Here is an 18,312-nt window from a genome sequence, read left to right as displayed (position 1 = left end):
AATGTATTGGTGAATTAGTTTTCACCCATTCAGAGACTATTTGATGCATATGTGCGTTGACGGTCTCTTCCCTGAATCATTAAAATAGGTTATATGATATTATAATTCCTCAGCACTCTGTGATGTAGCCTACAGGTGACGTTCAGTTGTTTGTTTAGGCCTATCTGAAATCTACTATAGTGCTTATTTTGGAGTTTGATACTGTTTCCAAAGGGTCACTTGAGGAATCCAGTTAAAGTCCTGATTGATCTTAGCTTAGCTTTGACTATTTGTTTTACTTTAAATTTACTTATTGTTTTAGTATAATACACCTTGTGTTATTGGACATTTTGGGCAGGTTGGTTTTATGTTCTATTGATGCACCTTTGAAGTGAGATCATTGACTGTTCCAAATCACACTTTCTAATTTTACTAAAACACTGCAGATTCCCTTGGATGAATGTGTACTATTGCATGCAGTGTGCTTTCAATTGGGACATACTATTGTGTCATAACATCGTACCATAAAACTTTGACCCGATGCAGTAGCACATCCTGGTATTTTTGCCATGCTGCATATTTGAACATGATAAATCTTTTTCTGGCACACTGCCTAGTGTGGTAATATTGGTTATTGGAACCCAGTTGATCTCAAGGGGATTTTTCTGCTTGAATCTTTATGTATCTCATTTCTTGTTTCAGGCTGCTGCCCATGCTGCCCGTCCGGCTGCACCAAATGCGCCTCTGGCTGCGTGTGCAAAGGGAAGACGTGTGACACCAGCTGCTGTCAGTGAGGAGCCTGTAACATCAGCCCTCTTCTGTCCTTGGGATGGAGCCAGTTTGAACAATGCATGGTTAATTACAGTTGCAAATGTCTACAGAGAACAATGTACTTTGTACTTGTCTTTAATGTTGAAATAAACATGTTTCCTTAATATGGATGTCTTGGTTTAGCTCAAAATGGTTAAAGCGGTGTAAAGGGTTTCAAGCCTCAGTATAAAATAAACTGAGGTGTGGCGAGAAGATATGCTGATACAGCGTAAAGTCATCTGACCATGGTCGCTCTCATAGAGGCAGTTAAAGACGTTCAGTCCCGATTTAATTATCAAAGAACCAATTCCTTCACCAGGTGGAAGTCAATTAAGACAGTCAATTGACCTACCAAAATGGGTTTATTTTCTTGAATATACAGACTCCACATTTCATGTCAACAAAATGAGGCTGTGACATTAATGGGCTACATGTGGCAGCTTTCTTTGGGCTTTTGGTCCAGAAAGCAAAAGCATGTCAACTAAAAACTAATTTGATATTCTTAGACTCTTAATTTGTATGTGTTTTTACAAGCCTGAATAAATTATTTGAGTTTCAAACATATTAAAACGCAGCCTGTTTCTTTAAATCATCTTGTGACTCATCAGATTATTGGATCACACCTGGCCACAGTTTATACAAATGTAAAAGTATTAAAGGCTGAAGCATTTGTAGGCTTGTCTGTCTCTTGGCAAGGAACAAAACTTTGTTAAACATGTTTAATAGTTAGAAACAGTTAATGCAACTACAAAATTACATTGTTGCTGTACATGGTGATGTTCCAAAAATGGCTACAAAATATAAATTTAGCAGTACAAGTAAATATTAAATACCCTTTTTTAAGTTCAAACTGAACATACAAAAAGCCTGTTGTAATTTGCTGATGGGGCTTTCCAAAGGCACCAGGTTGACTGATGATTCGGTCACTTTAGGTCAAAGACCTCTGTGTTTTGTAAACAGTTTAACAAGCAGGGCTGTGATAGTCTCTATCTCTCTGCTGTGTTGTTTAACAGAGAAAACAGTGCATATGGATTATACGTATAATGAAGTGGCTCTGGGGGTTTGGCCCCACATGACTAGATCTGTCCTAAGCAACAGACTGTAGCCTGGAAGCAGTCATTCATCAATCATCTGGGCTTTGTGATTCAAGCTGCAGCCAGTGGATTCCTCTCATTTGGCAACAGCAAGGGCTAAAATAAATTAGCAGTGTCCTGACAAGGCCTTTCTGCATGTGGGGACCCTCCAGACAGTTGTTCGGGATTGGCACACTATGAACTATATTTTCAGGACTAATGCAGTTACTGAAAGTTACCTTTTAGAGTGGAAGGCAGTATTCGGTGTGTTTGATAAATAGTAACAAGTCTTAGCTTTTGGGCTGGATAAAAGAGTTAATTGTGAAATGCTACTATATCAAGTAAAACTAAAAATGTAGAGCGGACAAGTTTAGTCATTGAAGTTTGGTAAAAAATGATAAATAAAAAATATGAGAAACATTATAATAACCTCTAGTCACTCATCAAAGAAATCACCGACCAACTATATGGAATCAACATGCACAATATTTTAGCTATTATCAAAAGCAAATGTTTTGGAGGGCTGGACTATCAGATAACTTATGGTGAAGAAAAATAGTATCTGTTTATTTTGCAAGAATTTAATGGAAAAAAAATCTTTGTGACCAGAGAAAAAATATATAGTTTTATTACGTCCTATGCTATATTAAGTACAATTAGAATAATTAACAACTGGAATATATAAGTGAAAACAATGTGTTGTGTATGTTTGGATAGTAGCAAGAACTCAGAAATTAACTTCACTTTTGCCATTTGTCAGTTTGCAGAGCTGTGTTGACGTGAATCTTTAACTGTTAGCCTACAATACAAAAAAACAAGAGGAGGCTGATTGGGACACAATCATTTTTATTTTATATGTCACTGTTTGCAAGTAGACACTCAGAGTTCAACAGAGATAAAGTCAGTCTAGTCATTTACTAACTAACTTACATTGAAACTCCCCTTGATAGTAATCATTTTAGTGTTTTAGCCTGCAATCTATAAATCTCTTATTTCACATGACCTGTTGACCTGAGTGGTACAGTGTTGCTTAACATGCTGACCCTGAACATATTTGGGTAGCTGTTATATGTTGGAACCATAAAGAAATGCCTCTCAAGATAATTAAATTTTTACAATGAAACAGCTATCAATAAAAGATCGAACTTTTACGATGGTTTTAAAATTCACAACATGTATGATTCTCTTGCAAAAACAAATTGTGAATATCTCAACCTTGCATAGTAGGCCTACATGTGTTTTTTCTGCCTTAAGCCTAATGCATATTGTGCAGGCATAGAGGATGGTGGATTTATGTTACTCCTATGGGCATTAATTATATTAACCATGCTGCATATATCAAAGTTACAATCTATTTTTTAGATAGCATTTTAATTTTCCTTAAAACAAAAAGTTTGTCAAAGTCCTCCCATCCAGAGCAGCGCGGTTCGTCACATCTCGAAGAAGAAGAAGAAGAAGAAGAAGAAGAAGAAGAGCGACATCCGGCATGGTGCGGCTATCGTCCAATCAGCATCGACCCCAGAAGTGCCGGGGCAAATAATATACTTGCGTGCATGTTGTCCGTTACTACTGCTGAGCAAAATTGAATACACTGTGAACACATTCACCTGAGGGATACAGACAGGACCACACTTACGCCAGTCCCACACAACAGGTATGAAGTCTGCTTGCCTGTAACGGTGTGCAATCAAATATTAAGATTTTTAACTTGACGCAACTGTGAACATGCGAGAGAGCGTTAGCCATTTAGCCCGCTAGCTAGCTCAGTAGCGCCATTCATTTAGACACAAAGCTAACCAGTGTAGCAAACTACACTATGGGCCGGAAAGGAACGCTGTCTACACACGAGGTTGTCGTCATGGTTGTAACTTTGCTAGCTAACTTGCTCTTTGCAACTATTAAATTTGCCTTTCCGATCCTAAGGCGAGTTTCTAAACTAGCTAGCTGAGGTGTTAGCATTGTGCTAACGCTAAACTTATCTGACAACCACGGCACTCCATGCGCGCTGCAGTTGTCATGTTGTTTATGTCGGCTGTCAAAAGGTGTTCTGGGATCGGTTTGTGTCTAGGCTATATCGGCTCTATACTAGATGTTCTTAAAGTGATGGTTTATGGCAGTGGTCAGGTCTATACAGATGTCACATACCGGTATACAGTCTTTGACCAGACCACTGCAGGAAACCTTCATATTAAAAGAATCAAGTATAGAGCAAATGCCATACAATCTGAATTACGTGCATCTTTATTTACAGTCCATATGTGAATCAGTTTTGTTCCTGATGTGTCCATGTGCATTTATACATTTAAGTATCTGTTGTCTCAATTTATACAATTTCTCTATTTACACAGAGACGCCTCTTGTTTTGTTGTGTTAACTCTGTAGTCCAGCGTGTTGGATTTAAAATGCAGCTATGACCATGGTTGGAGTGCTACCTTTTTAGTTTGAATAGAAAGTTGTTTACTATTAGTAACTCGTCCCTTTTGAATTATTCAGTCAATAAATCCTTGAAGTCTACAACCCACAAACATCAGCGCACACTTTGTGTACTCCCTGGTGATGCTCTACCAGGCCTGTGCAGCAGCCATCTTTAGTTATGCCTTGTTTTGGGTTTTGTGCCTTAAGCCTATTCTTCAGCAAGTGAAATACACTGTTGAGTTGAGGGCAGATTAACTGGTCACTAACTTTTCACCGATCGCTTTTCCGAATGTTAGGGGTCCTTCTGTTGTTCCTTCAATCTAAGCAGACAAAATGTGTTTGTATAATTCTGTATTCATCCAAATAATTCTCGTTTGTTGTCGTCATTACTCACACGCTCTTTCTCTCTCTCTCTATAGGCATGGATGCAGAGGGCTTCGGGGAGCTGCTGCAGCAGGCAGAGCAGCTAGCTGCCGAGACAGAAGCGGTGTCAGAGCTGCCGCATGTTGAGAGGAACCTCCAGGAGATCCAGCAGGCGGGGGAGAGGCTTCGATCCCGCACCCTCACCCGCACCTCACAAGATGCTGCCGACGTGAAAGCGTAAGGAATATGTCCCCAATGCACATCGTCATGCCGCACAGTCAGGAAAATCTCTGTTGTTCCTGTATAGTGTTCACAAAACGTATACAGGTCGTAATATAAATCTGCTTCTGTAAGATAAACAGTTGTTTGTCATTTTAAATTACTTTTAAATTACTTTTTATAAGAGGTGACATTCAAAGCCATTTGATATAAGGTTCTCCCGATTGAATAACCTACTCCTAACCCGGGAAATCAAAATATTTGTGACAACTTTTCACAGTTGTCCTGGCTTCCGGACTCCCGAAGATCAAACCTTTTGATTTTGACATTTAACATATAATATTTATTATATTATGTTTTATTCTTAAAGTGGTCATTGAGTCTTCATTGAGATTCAGTCTTTTATAAACACCGTATATTTTATAATTTGTTTTATTGTCCTTGTAAATGCCCTAATACAACCCCTGTGTAATAGGTTTGGAGCTGCCATGATCTTTAGCCAATGGGTAGTGCGGCAACAATCATAGCAAACCCTCTTGTGACCTCTAGTGGTTGTCAAGCAAAACTACATTTCATTGTCAGTCTTGCTCTCAGTTTAGTCCTTCCATTCCACTCATTCATTCTTACCCCCTCTCTGTCTTACTCTCAGGTCAATCCTGCTTGGTTCCAGAGGTTTAGACATCTTCCACATCTCTCAGAGGCTGGAAAGTCTCAGTGCAGCCACCACTTTTGAGCCGCTGGAGCCGGTCAAAGACACGGACATACAGGTATGAAGGACCTAATGGGCCACGAGTCCAACTGGGGTGCTAGCTTTGTGGTCTCATGACGCCTTCATGGATTGCTTCATCAAAGAAAAGACTCACCAACATGGAGTGTCTTTTGTGAAATTCTTGTTTCAGATATCATCACAATAGAGAGAGAGAGAGAGAGTAATGGCTCTAAGGAACCATCTTTGGCTGAGCAAGCATTGTTTAAACATTGGCTTGTGGGGAGATTGCGTTAGCCAGATAACCAGGAAGTACAATGTGTTTTTAAGCCACGGTAGTAACACCAATTAGCTATAGATGATAAGATCTGCCCTCAAAGTGTGTTAGTCTGAAAAACAATGTCTGGTTTGAAATTCGTCACTCGGGGCTGGCAGGGGTGGATGTTTCTGCGATAACAGATGTTCAACACACACACTGGAACCTCAATGAGTTTATTGTTCCCACGGAGAGGCTTCCAGCTTGACAGGCTTTTCTTTTTGATGAAAAATGTTTCTGGTCATGGAAGATGTTCCTTTCCATACATGACACACGACACACACTACATGGTTCTGAAGGCGACGCTGTGATTGTGTCGTTCCACACCGGAACTGTGTCGGAATAAACTCATGTCACATTTCTAGTAGATATGTAGTTTGTACTTTCTCAACTCAGGCGTAAGAAGGGAATAGAGTTGGATATCTGACAGTAAAAAAGCAGGTGGAAGTGTTAACAGAAGCTTAACTGTCCAGACGTCGTTACGGTTGCAGTCAGAGTGAACGAGAAGATGCTAAGTGTGGTGACTTGTCTCAAGTGATGTCACTTTAGCGTTGGTCGGGGCTGAAGACTTTGAATGTGAAAACATCTGGGGGTGTGGAGTTAGAAAGAAGTGACCAGACCTCTGCTCGCTTCTCATCTCTGGCTACATTAGTCGCTGCCAGCATAAAATACCCAAATCTAATAATGGTAATGTAGGCGCCAGGTTAAAAAGAATGAAAATGGCTCTGCTGTATTGATATTGATGCTTTAAAAAATGCTTTCCCAAATTGGCTAACAGTGGGTTATTGAAATCATTTCATTTTATTAACAGTGCATAATGCATACTTCCTCACAATGCTGCACTTTGTATCGATTCAACGAGGATCTTTACCTTTGTCGTCCACTTGACTCGGCTTTCCTCTTTACCTCTCTTCACCCAGCTTACCCTCTCTCTCTCTGCTTTTCCCTGAGCTCCATCTGTTTCTCTCTCTTCATCCCTCTTTTTTTACCCTACTTAATCCTCCGCCTATATCTGTTCTTTCTGCTCTCTCCATCCCCTTCTATTCTCTGAGACCTCTTCGGCCATAGATGTGACACCATTGTGTCTCACTCTTCCTTACTCTCTCTCTATATATTTCTGCTTTTCTTCCGTCACTTTCTGCCTTTCGTTCTTTTACATTTACTAATTTTTCCTTCCTCTTGGTCAGCCGGATGTATGCTAGCCTGGCCGGGTTTGACTGATTGACTGGAAGAGCACTTAGCTTCTGGCAACGTGGGGACACACACACACACACACACACACATACAGACACTCCCTCTCTACTCTTGATCTTTTACCGTTATTGGTTTATAAGAAGACCGTACATTACAAAGTTTCATTTCAGAAGAAATGTGTAATATCTCATTCAGTAGAACAATTCCTCTGCTGTGTTACAGAAAAGCTCCATTTGAACAACCAAATCCCAGGACGGTGGTGAGAATGAAAGACAAGTCAGTTGAGATAGTTGCATTGTATTAGAAATTCATCTTCTTAAGGTTCATACAGTATATCATTCATATTTTATGTGAATGATTATTAAAACAAATAGCATTGCAGACCATGTTCAGTGAACACAGTAACCAAGATGTAGTGAGGATTAAACCAGGCTCAGAGACTAAATGCATAGTTTAACAGAGCTTCAACATCTGCTTTTCAGTGGTGAAATGAGCCGTTTCTTCTTTTTTTAACCTTGGTTTAGGTCAGAATGTTGTGATGCCATGCTTTGCACTGGACTGAACTATTTTATGTATGTCATCTATGTATATAGATGAGCAAAAAATATTTAAAACAACTTGCAACCCCACAAATTGCATAATAACAATGACAATGGACATCTCTCTGGCACAGTGTCTAAACAATACAAAATGTTTCTGATCACAGAAGAAGTATTCGTAGTATATTGCATTACAAAGTATCGGAGTTTCTACTTTTCTGGTCACTTAGCGTATCTGACTAGCTGGCCAAAACCAATGCGAGTAGAAATCTAATAAGCTGACTGCTGGTACTTTGGGAATTTGTTTTTCTAATTAAGATCATGAGATAATACACAAACCGTCGACTCTAATTGTGACTCTAATCTCACTTAGTGTATTTGGCCGATGACAAGGAAGCAAAAAAAAAAAGAAGAATGTAACTCAGGAGGCCTGTTCAGCAAGAATGAACCAAACAGCACAGAAAGCTTGTGGTGAATTCTGTTGTTCTGATCAACACGAGACAGCAATGCAGCCCACTTTAGTCCCGCCTACACATCTGCATTTTACATCCTGCTGGGAGAGGTTCAGTCACTTTACGTCAACAAGCACACCGAGGAAAAAGAGTTAATTGGAGCTGAGATATATTACAGGATGGACATTCAACTTGTTGGGCAAAAGGCAAGAAAACAGTGTTACACATGAGATTCATTACACTGTAAAGGCTTTGGTCTAGTAGTCAAATGTTAGCTATCAAAGGAAATTTGCATACTGTATCATACTGATGAATGTCAGTTGAAAGTAGGTAACTAGATAAAAAAAGAATTAGAAAAAACATTCCCAGACATCTTGAAAGAAATCCTTGTATTACTCAAAATTCACCACCTGCGTGCCCGATGTAACGTGATGCCAGATGTCAAAACGGAGACTGACGGTGTGACGGTGCTTCCACTAGCATAACACTGAACTGAACTGTCAGCGTCCGAGTTGTGGGTACTGTGGGTGATTTAGTTGCCAGGTTTTGACAAGGAAGAAAAAAACATGGAATAAAAGACACAACATCTCTGGTGTGAAGTGTCCACTGTGAGTCCAACAGTTTTATTGAAGTGCAATGCTAATTCAGTGCAGTACTTTTTAACATTGAGCTACCTGAGGTTATGCGTATAGACAATAATCTCAGAACACAAATAAATGATGCGTGCGTGCGTGGCATGAGTGAGCTGATGCATGCCTCTGCGGTTCCTGTGTGGAGCACACACACACACACACTCTCTGTGTTTTGATTGTGTGACTGATGTGTGTGTGTGTGTATGTATTGCTGAACACAAGTTTGAGAGGATCTTACTATATGACTCACTATAAAAGGATATACAGACAGAGTCCTAGATTCAGGGCTTCGTGGACGTGGGAGGGGCTAATTATGTGCAGGCCGTGTCTGTAGACTACATGCAGTTTGTTCATGTAGGTTTTCGTCCCGTTTCTTAGTGTATAGTTAGACGTGGATACATTTATGCCTCGCCCCATTCCGATTTTTACTGCTCAAATGTAGAGGAAGCAGATACTCTACAATACTGACACACAATTATTTCAGTGAACACTATAGAAAATGTAAATCATAATTTTGTGTCCCAAGTAATGTGATAGAATTGTATATTTGTATGAATTAACATTACAATGTAGTCCAAATGGATGGACATCTGGTCATGGGTATCATGTTATCCATAGTGACGAGCCTTTGCACAGCTCGCCATATAGAGTTTGGTATCATTTGCATTTGATTGATTCTGATTATACGTTCTTATCTACAGCACGCATGGGTGAGTGCGTAAACAGGGAGTTAGACGGGAGCACACTAGGCTCCAACAGCTGTCATCAGCACATAGTAGACATTTTCACATCCATCCTAAATCCTTGTTCTTTGCTCTGCCAGGTTGGCGTGAGCATCGCATGTTCTTCGTGTCGGTGGTTGTCATGGCGGAATCGCTTTGGGCTGCTGTTTGGCAATTCTGAGTTCTTTGTTTTCTGTGACGTAAAATATTATATACAATGGTAAACAAAGGAGGATGACGAGTGTATATATAGAGAGGCTGAAACCAAGAGAAAAGAGGAGGTAGAAAACATGGACAGGAAAAAATGAAACTGTGGAGGGCTGAGAGCACTGCTGGTAGAAAAATGGCGACTGGCTGCAATTTTTTTCTGTGTCCTTGTCTCACTTTTCACTGTTCCATCTTTCTCTGCCAGGACTCTCTCTCTCTCTTTTTATCCTCACCTCTCTCTCTCTCTTTCAGCCGGTGCCTCTCCTTACTCTCCTTTTCTCTTTTACTTTTCCTTCTCTCCTCTCTGGCTTTTCCTCCATCTCTCATTTTTCTCCCTATCTTTCTCTTCTCCTGCCCTTCCAATGCCACACACACACATCCCTCAGCAGTGAGGGCATGCGTTCAGCAGATGCAGTTGGCTAAGCCCAGAGCATCTGCTGAGATAGACGAACACCACTGACATAGCTTCACAGGATGTGTGTGTGTGTCGTGCACTGACTCCTTGTGCTGTGTTTGCATGCCTGTATCTGTGTCAGTCGCTATCGATTGCTGGCATAAACTGTCTCTCCGTGTGCTCATGAATGAACGTGTGTGTGTGTGTGTGTGTGTGTGTGTGTGTGCGTGTGCTTGTGTGTGCGTGTGTGTAGCGTAGATCTGGCTAAACGTGGGCGGCGCTTTCATTCTCATCTTGTCTGTGCTGGCCTGCACATATGAATGCGGCTGTATGGCATGCGCCTGTGTGTGTCATGTGTGCAAGTCTAAAAGTGGAGAGGTGTATGTATTCATATGCTTGCTTTGTGTGTGCTGTGATAGTAGGCTTACATATAGGAATGTAAGCCCCCCCCCCCCCCCCCCTCCGCTTCCCACATGTGCCTCCCAAACCCTTCATTAACAAAACATGACCCTTAAGAGCATGATTAGCCTCATTTCAAGACAGGATGTCGGAAGCCATCAACCGAGGGGGGAAAAATCCATTACTATAATTGCATTGAGCTGAGGGAGGGAGGAGAGAGAGAGAGGGAGGGAAGAAAGGAAGGATGCATAGATGGATTAAAAAAAGGATGAAAATGAGTGGGATTGAGGGAGGGAGGAGGCGGAGGGCCATGAGAGATGCTGGGATGAAGTGAAGGAGGGAGAGAGAGAGAGACAGGATGGAGGGGGGGGATGCCAGCTGATGATAGGAACTGGTATTCTATATGAATCCATAGTTCCTTCTCATGGATCCCCCCCCGTGTCTGAGTGCTCAGTTGGTACGGCCCTCCGACAATAAAACCCACCACCAGTGAGTCTCGATGTGGCACTTTCACTCGGTCCTCTGGCTCAACGCACAAGAGTCACCGGCTTGATTTCGAAAACGGAGAAAACGGCGTGCCGACTCGACCGGTCACAGGGAACACGCCCCAGCATGGCATCCACTGCTGGGCCCTGGCACAGCGACAGGGAGGGATGGAGAGACGGAGGGGAGAAGCAGGTCTCTCAGGCTGTCAGAGCCCAGATACCTGGGCACAGACAAAGAAATGAGAAAACTTGCTTGCCTCAGCCTGGCTTCTCAACTGTCAGTCTGTCAGCCAGGCAGGCAGGAGCTCAGCATGAGTGAGTATTGCTTATACACATAGACATGCACACCCACTCACAGACAGGCATGCGTTTTGTCCGTCACACTTTTTTCCTCACCTGTCTGTCTCTTCCCCGGTTACGCTACAGTGTCTGTGGCTGTACGGCAGACATGGCGATGATTGTATAAAAAGGTATGTTTATAATTGGAGGCAAACATCACTGTTTCAATACAGTTTCAATACAAATGTGTAGGCTGTAGTACTTTACATGTATGTTTTATATGACACAGAAAGTGAAGGGTGTGGTTTCTCACACACACACACACACTCTCATTGTGTCATGGCAAATGAGGACAGAAAGCCTCCCACTCGTACTTTCACGATGACTGTCATAGAGAGCGAGGCTCCCTGTCTCCATTCCCCCTTTAACTGCTCTTTGACTGTGTCCTTACGTAGCCTTTGGATTCCTCGACACCATTTATCTCTCCAACATATTTCGTAGTGTGCAATGAGCCACTGACCCAAAGGGTGAAAAATCAGACTTGCTGGTTTCCCCCGAACATACGGTGAGATTGCGGTCAGACGCAGACAGGGTGACTATCTTGACCGAAGGCTAATGGAACGAGGGCCCGCGTGTGCCGGCACAGAGGATGTTCACGTGCATGTGAACATGCGCATTCGAAGACGCACGCTCACAAGAATTACAGACATTTTAAAGCAGTGATTTGCCTACAGATCTTCATTATAGATTATAGCAGAAATTAGAGAAAAAGATTAGAATTTCCGTCAGATGTATTTTCAAATAAAGGCGGACTAGCCCTCGATTCTACCTTCTTTACCCAGGTCAGCTTTTATTGATGCACATTTGCCATTTGTAATTAACAGCAATGAAGTGTGATTATTTCATATTGTTTGTGGCTTTGTTCCTGTTCCTGTACGATGTGGGCTCTCTGGCCAGCAGGCGGTGGGTGTTCACAGTGGGCTGCAGATCTGAGGATACACGATACCGGGGTGGGGCAACTGGAAACGTTCATCTTTAGATTCACCTATAGCCCGGCACTGAGTTGATCCTTGAAAGTGATAAGCATGCCGCTGTCGTCTGTTTAAATGTCTTGTTTTTTTCCAGGGCTCTTTCATGCGACGCTATCGTATTTATTTATTTTTTTTATTATTTTTTTTTTTTTTTAATTTATTTTCAAATTGGGGACAAAGAAAATGAGGAGTTGAAGCATCAGCAGTGTTAAGTTTGGGTCAGGTGAAAATCTGTGTGTCAGACTTAAATAACATGCCAATGTCTGTCAGCTGTTCAAATCTAAATTACACGAAGCAGTTGTGACGACGATCTTCTGCCTTTTTGTGATAAATCCTCTGAATTTAGTAAAACTGGACACAATCCTTACAGGGCAACACATATCCAAAGTTTGTAACAGTAAAAAAAAAAAATATGTATATCTATATTTAGATCCATTTCTTTGTTTAGTAATGTCTGACAGCCGTGACATTTCTTGTTCATAAAGAGTTTTCTCTTAATGTCTGTCAGAAGTAATAATATTTTGGGGCAAAAAGACTATTTCTTGTGAACGTAAAGTGCATTTGCATATCTGACAAATGTGAATGTTGGCCACAGCTGTTTGTTAAGTTTATTAATTTACATTTGGCACAAAAAAATGTTGCATAGGCAGAGCTGTTGGCAGTGCAAGTGCAGCTGGCAACAGGCAACTAAATGACCGCGATGAAGCAAAAACGCTGAGGCCACTGCCCGGCAGAGTCTTTCAGCGTTGCCTAATGTGCTATCAATGCTTTAAGCCCCTCCCACATGTTTCTGGAGAAGAGGACCATCTCATTTCACCTCCAATTTACTGGAATAATGGTCAGTCATCACCCATGACTAATCCAGTCTCATGTTCTCTTGTGGTACATATATCCCAGAAGCCTCTGCTACAACTATTCTACTCCTTGTTCCAGTGCAGCTCTCCAGTGAGCGTTGGCCTGAGCGCTCCTCTGGTTGGAGTGGTTAAATATAGAGCTATGCTCTGCATCTCCTGGGGAAAGAAAGTGAGAGGGGGGGCATAATATTGGACCAGAGGGGTAAATGAGAGAAACTTAGTTTCCTCCTTAATTGATTCAAATAGACTAATAGTATTACGTATTTTACCAAGTACAACCTTTTAGTTTCTGCCTCATTGTAATGGCCTCACAAACTTGAAGTCACCTCTGATTTCTGCAGATTTAATCTTTCTCTGTTAGTGCTACTTTGTGACCTGAATGATTGCTTACTTAAATATTTAAAGACGCATTACTGACCCATTTAGAGTTGTAGCAGCCTGCTGTCCACTGTCACTGAACAAGATGCAGTTGAAAGGTTTCCTCCTCTCGTCAGATGATAGCACCTCATTGTCTCCTCCTAATTGCACATTGATGGAATAATACATTGTGGGCAGGTTAATTGGCCCTAGCCAGATCATACGTCGTCTTCACACTTTTCCAGCATTGATGAGCTTTCAATGCAGTAATTATCGGTTGCTTTAGTATTGACGTTGTTTCAAGAAGTTACTCGGTCCCACAGTGAACCCTTCGTGCCTCCAATTTGCTCTCATTCATCAGAACCGAGGGGATGAGAGTGAAAGAGGAGAGGAATGCAATGACAGACAGAGGTGAAGGCTGAGAGCTCGGAAAAGAAAGGGAGGAGAGGAAGTGAGACTCAAATAGGCAGAGTAATGAGCAGGTGGGGGGGACGAGAGAGAGAGAGAGAGAGAGAGAATGAAGAGAGTAGAGTAGAATGATGGGGAAATGGTCTCACCAGGTGCTAGAAGGATCCTACGTACTGAAGAAGCAGAGACAGTAAGGTACTAGAAATGTCATCAGTGAATTTAAACGATTTCCACCAATTTAAGAGATTATTATGTCAGATGATTATATAAACTCTAAGAATGCAACATATCGCAGGACTTTCTTGCATATTAGGGAGCAGCAGTATTTAGCAGCGTTGGTTTTATATTTACACGCTCATCATAGTTCAAGCAAAAGCAAGGCATCACAGACTGACATTCCTTCTTTGGGTTCAGTTTGTATCCTCAACTTAGCAATTATTGTCTTTACTTTTTCAAAGTACCGTAATTGTATTTGTTTGATCTTTGAGATGTTGTGGTCCTGATGATCTATTGAACAAAGAATAGAAGAGTTCATCTGTTTGTTAAAGTGCTACTAATCCGTCAACAGTCCAACATATTTAGTGATATTTGCCCGAGGCTCATTTTTTTGCTCCCAAAAATATATTTAATATTCGACCTTATCTCACCCTGTATTTCATGTGAAATTCTGTCTCTGGTATCAAACCGGGTGTAGCAATAAGTATAGAACCAAAAGCATTACCATGTCATCAGCTTGATGACAGGAAAGGCTCTTTAGTCAATATCTCTGAATAAAGAGATGATGCGACGTTTTTCTCTCCATGCCTCTGACTCATTCGCAGCGAAGGAGCCGTCATTGTTCCTCCGTTGAGATGCTGCACATGCGTGTCATGGTGTTCTGCACAGGAAAGAAGAGATTTCTTACGTCGACGTGTATATTTTTTGATACTGTAACGCTGCCAGTGACCCACTTTTTGTGTTTGCCAGTAACCAAATGAATCACAGCGCAGCCACCATTTTGGTGCTTTCTCAAGATGTCTGTCCCTTTTTTATGCACGTCAGCGCTCACCGACTTTGCCTCCGAAGAGCACTGCCGTGTCCTCTCCTGTGTACTCCAGAAGTACCACTCACTCGCCTCGATAGCTCCGGTCTTGTGTGTACGATAAGTAGTTCTATTATCAGTTGAGTAGGATGTAAATCAATATGATTTTCATAGGAAGGACCAGAGGAAGTGGGTGTATGTATGCAGCGGCAGCCATCTTGAGATGACTTCAAAATGGAGGTCGACTGCTGTCTGATAGCAAAATGGTGTGTGTGTGTGTGTGTGTGTGTGTGTGTGTGTGTGTGTGTGTGTGTGTGTGTGTGTGTGTGTGTGTGTGTGTGTGTGTGTGTGTGTGTGTGTGTGTGTGTAAAACAGCGATTAAACATTTGCCTAATCCTGACGTGAGACTGTCTAGGAATGACAGAGAAAGACAGGATGGGAGGTAAAGAAGCAGCTTCTGCCTCCCGGAGAGCAAATGATGGTGCACCTCCTAAATCTGTCCCCCTAGAACTCTCTGCACACAGTTTATCTCTGCTTCATTTTGTCCCCAATGTTGGAGCTAATATCTCCTGCCTTCTCTCTCTCTGTTTGTCTCGTCTCATTCTCTGTGTTTGTCACGCGTGTCTGCATCTCTCTGTCTGTCTGTCTGTCTCTACCTCGTCCACAGGGCTTCTTGAAGAATGAGAGGGACAACGCCCTGCTGTCAGCCATCGAGGAGTCTCGCCGCAGGGTCAGTATCTGCCGAGTGTCTTATTGCTTCGCGGGTGGAAATAGAGCTATAGATGGTCGACAGAATCTAAATCCTACAGTGTGGAAAAGCAGATCACAGGCCCACAAAAACCCCCATGTCTTGGGATTTTAATTATTTAAATTCTTTACCGGTTAAATTGTAAAGGACGAGATGCAGGGATTAGACTCTATAGTCACAGACAGTAGCGGTTCTTTCTTTGCCTCATATTTAGCTTTACACAATCGGATGAGTCTTCAGCACTGCGGCGTGTATGAACATTAACACATCCCAATATAAAAACACTTAACAACCTCAATGTTTAGTCATTTCTGCTTGCTGCGGTCTAAAAGTCCTTCTGCTGTGAACCTTCAGGGAATGCTTCTGAAATCGCTTCCCTGACGTACAGAGCTAATAGCCCCGGCGTTTAATTAGCTGCCGTTCCCATTATCTCTCTTCTCCCTGAGAGACGAAAAAAGGACTCGTGTGCAGGGGGGGGACTCAGGACTCAAATGCACTGATTAAGAAGAAAGCGGATGTTAAAGATTTCTATCTCGACTTCTGTACCTTTCACATCACATGAAGCGTGTGCTGTTATCCTGCTGCATGACATATCACTTGACAATCACTTGACATGAATATGATCTCAGATAAATTTAAAACTTTTGGTTTTGGATTTTTAAGGCGGATACCTATATAAATATTTGAGAAATGCAGAAAATCTGATAACAATAAATTGGTAAATTCGATGATTAATCTCATAAACAGAATCTCCTCAATGTGATTATTAGGCAATTGGTAAAAAGAGATATATATGTATGTATATGTGTGTATATATATATATATATGTGTATGTACAGTTGTGTGAAAAAGTGTTTTCCCCCTTCCTGATTTCTTATTTTTTTTTCATGTTTGTCACACTTAAATGTTTCAGATCATCAAACAAATTTAAATATTAGACAAAGATAACACAAGTAAACACAAAATGCAGTTTTTAAATGAAGGTTTTTATTATTAAGGGGGGAAAAAAATCCAAACCTACATGGCCCTGTGTGAAAAAGTGATTGCCCCCTAAACGTAATAACTGGTTGGGCCACCCTTAGCAGCAACAACTGCAATCAAGCGTTTGCGATAACTGGCAATGAGTCTTTTACAGCGCTGTAGAGGAATTTTGGCCCACTCATCTTTGCAGAATTGTTGTAATTCAGCCACATTGGAGGGTTTTCGAGCATGAACCGCCTTTTTAAGGTCATGCCACAGCATCTCAATCGGATTCAGGTCGGGACTTTGACTAGGCCACTCCAAAGTCTTCATTTTGTTTTTCTTAAGCCATTCAGAGGTGGACTTGTTGGTGTGTTTTGGATCATTGTCCTGCTGCAGAAACCAAGTGCGCTTCAGCTTGAGGTCACGAACAGATGGCCTGACATTCTCCTTCAGGATTTTTTGGTAGACAGCAGAATTCATGGTTCCATTTACCACAGCAAGTCTTCAGGTCCTAAAGCAGCAAAACAGCCCCAGACCATCACACTACCACCACCATATTTTACTGTTGGTATGATGTTCCTTTTCTGAAATGCCGTGTTACTTTCACGCCAGATGTAATGGGACATACACCTTCCAAAAAGTTACACTTTTGTCTCGTCAGTCCACAGAGTATTTTCCCAAAAGTCTTGGGGATCATCAAGATGTTTTCTGGCAAAACTGAGACGAGCCTTTATGTTCTTTTTGCTCAGCAGTGGTTTTCGTCTTGGAACTCTGCCATGCAGGCCATTTTTGCCCAGTCTCTTTCTTTTGGTGGAGTCATGAACACTGACCTTAATTGAGGCAAGTGAGGCCTGCAGTTCTTTGGATGTTGTTCTGGGGTCTTTTGTGACCTCTTGGATGAGTTGTCACTGCGCTCTTGGGGTAATTTTGGTCGGCCGGCCACTCCTGGGAAGGTTCACCACTGTTCCATGTTTTCGCCATTTGTGGATAATGGCTCTCACTGTGGTTCGCTGGAGTCCCAAAGCTTTAGAAATGGCTTTGTAACCTTTTCCAGACTGATAGATCTCAATTACTTTGTTTCTCATTTGTTCCTGAATTTCTTTGGATCGCAGCATGATGTCTAGCTTTTGAGGATCTTTTGGTCTACCTCACTTTGTCAGGCAGGTCCTATTTAAGTGATTTCTTGATTGAGAACAGGTGTGGCAGTAATCAGGCCTGGGTGTGGCTAGAGAAATTGAACTCAGCTTTCCAAAGATGTGATAAACCACAGTTAATTTATGTTTTAACAGGGGGGGGGGCAATCACTTTTTCACACGGCCATGTAGGTTTGGATTTTTTTTTTCCCTTAATAATAAAAACCTTCATTTAAAAACTGCATTTTGTGTTTACTTGTGTTATCTTTGTCTAATATTTAAATTTGTTTGATGATCTGAAACATTTAAGTGTGACAAACATGCAAAAAAATAAGAAATCAGGAAGGGGGCAAACACTTTTTCACACAACTGTATATGTATATATATATATATATATATGTATGTATGTATGTATGTGTATATATATATGTGTATATATATGTGTCTATATATGTGTATGTATGTATATACAGTATGTATGTATATACAGTATATATGTGTATGTATGTATATACAGTATATATGTGTGTATGTATATACAGTATATATGTATGTATGTATATACAGTATATATGTATGTATGTATATACAGTGTATATATGTATGTATGTAT

At 41.3% G+C, this 18,312-nt stretch overlaps 1 protein-coding gene across 2 annotated transcripts in view; it reads left to right on the top strand.

The window, feature by feature from the left end:
- The first annotated feature begins 3,397 nt into the window (after positions 1–3,397).
- The window catches only part of nup93 (nucleoporin 93), a 31,895-nt gene continuing 16,980 nt past the window's right edge, over positions 3,398–18,312 (top strand). The window contains exons 1-4 of one of the 2 annotated variants that reach the window (XM_031874369.1): positions 3,398–3,516; positions 4,697–4,877; positions 5,509–5,626; positions 15,523–15,585. In XM_031874369.1, the coding sequence (XP_031730229.1) occupies positions 4,699–4,877; positions 5,509–5,626; positions 15,523–15,585 (360 nt within the window). In that variant the 5' untranslated portion in view covers positions 3,398–3,516; positions 4,697–4,698. Of the gene's footprint in view, positions 3,517–4,696; positions 4,878–5,508; positions 5,627–10,769; positions 11,221–15,522; positions 15,586–18,312 lie in introns of those variants that run through there. The other variant, XM_031874370.1, reaches the window with a different exon arrangement.

The sequence above is a fragment of the Anarrhichthys ocellatus genome, unplaced genomic scaffold (assembly GCF_004355925.1).
Source record: "Anarrhichthys ocellatus isolate YVR2014 unplaced genomic scaffold, GSC_Weel_1.0 scaffold80, whole genome shotgun sequence".
In the NCBI taxonomy this organism is placed as follows: domain Eukaryota; kingdom Metazoa; phylum Chordata; class Actinopteri; order Perciformes; family Anarhichadidae; genus Anarrhichthys; species Anarrhichthys ocellatus.
This window is presented reverse-complemented; position numbering and strand designations above follow the sequence as displayed.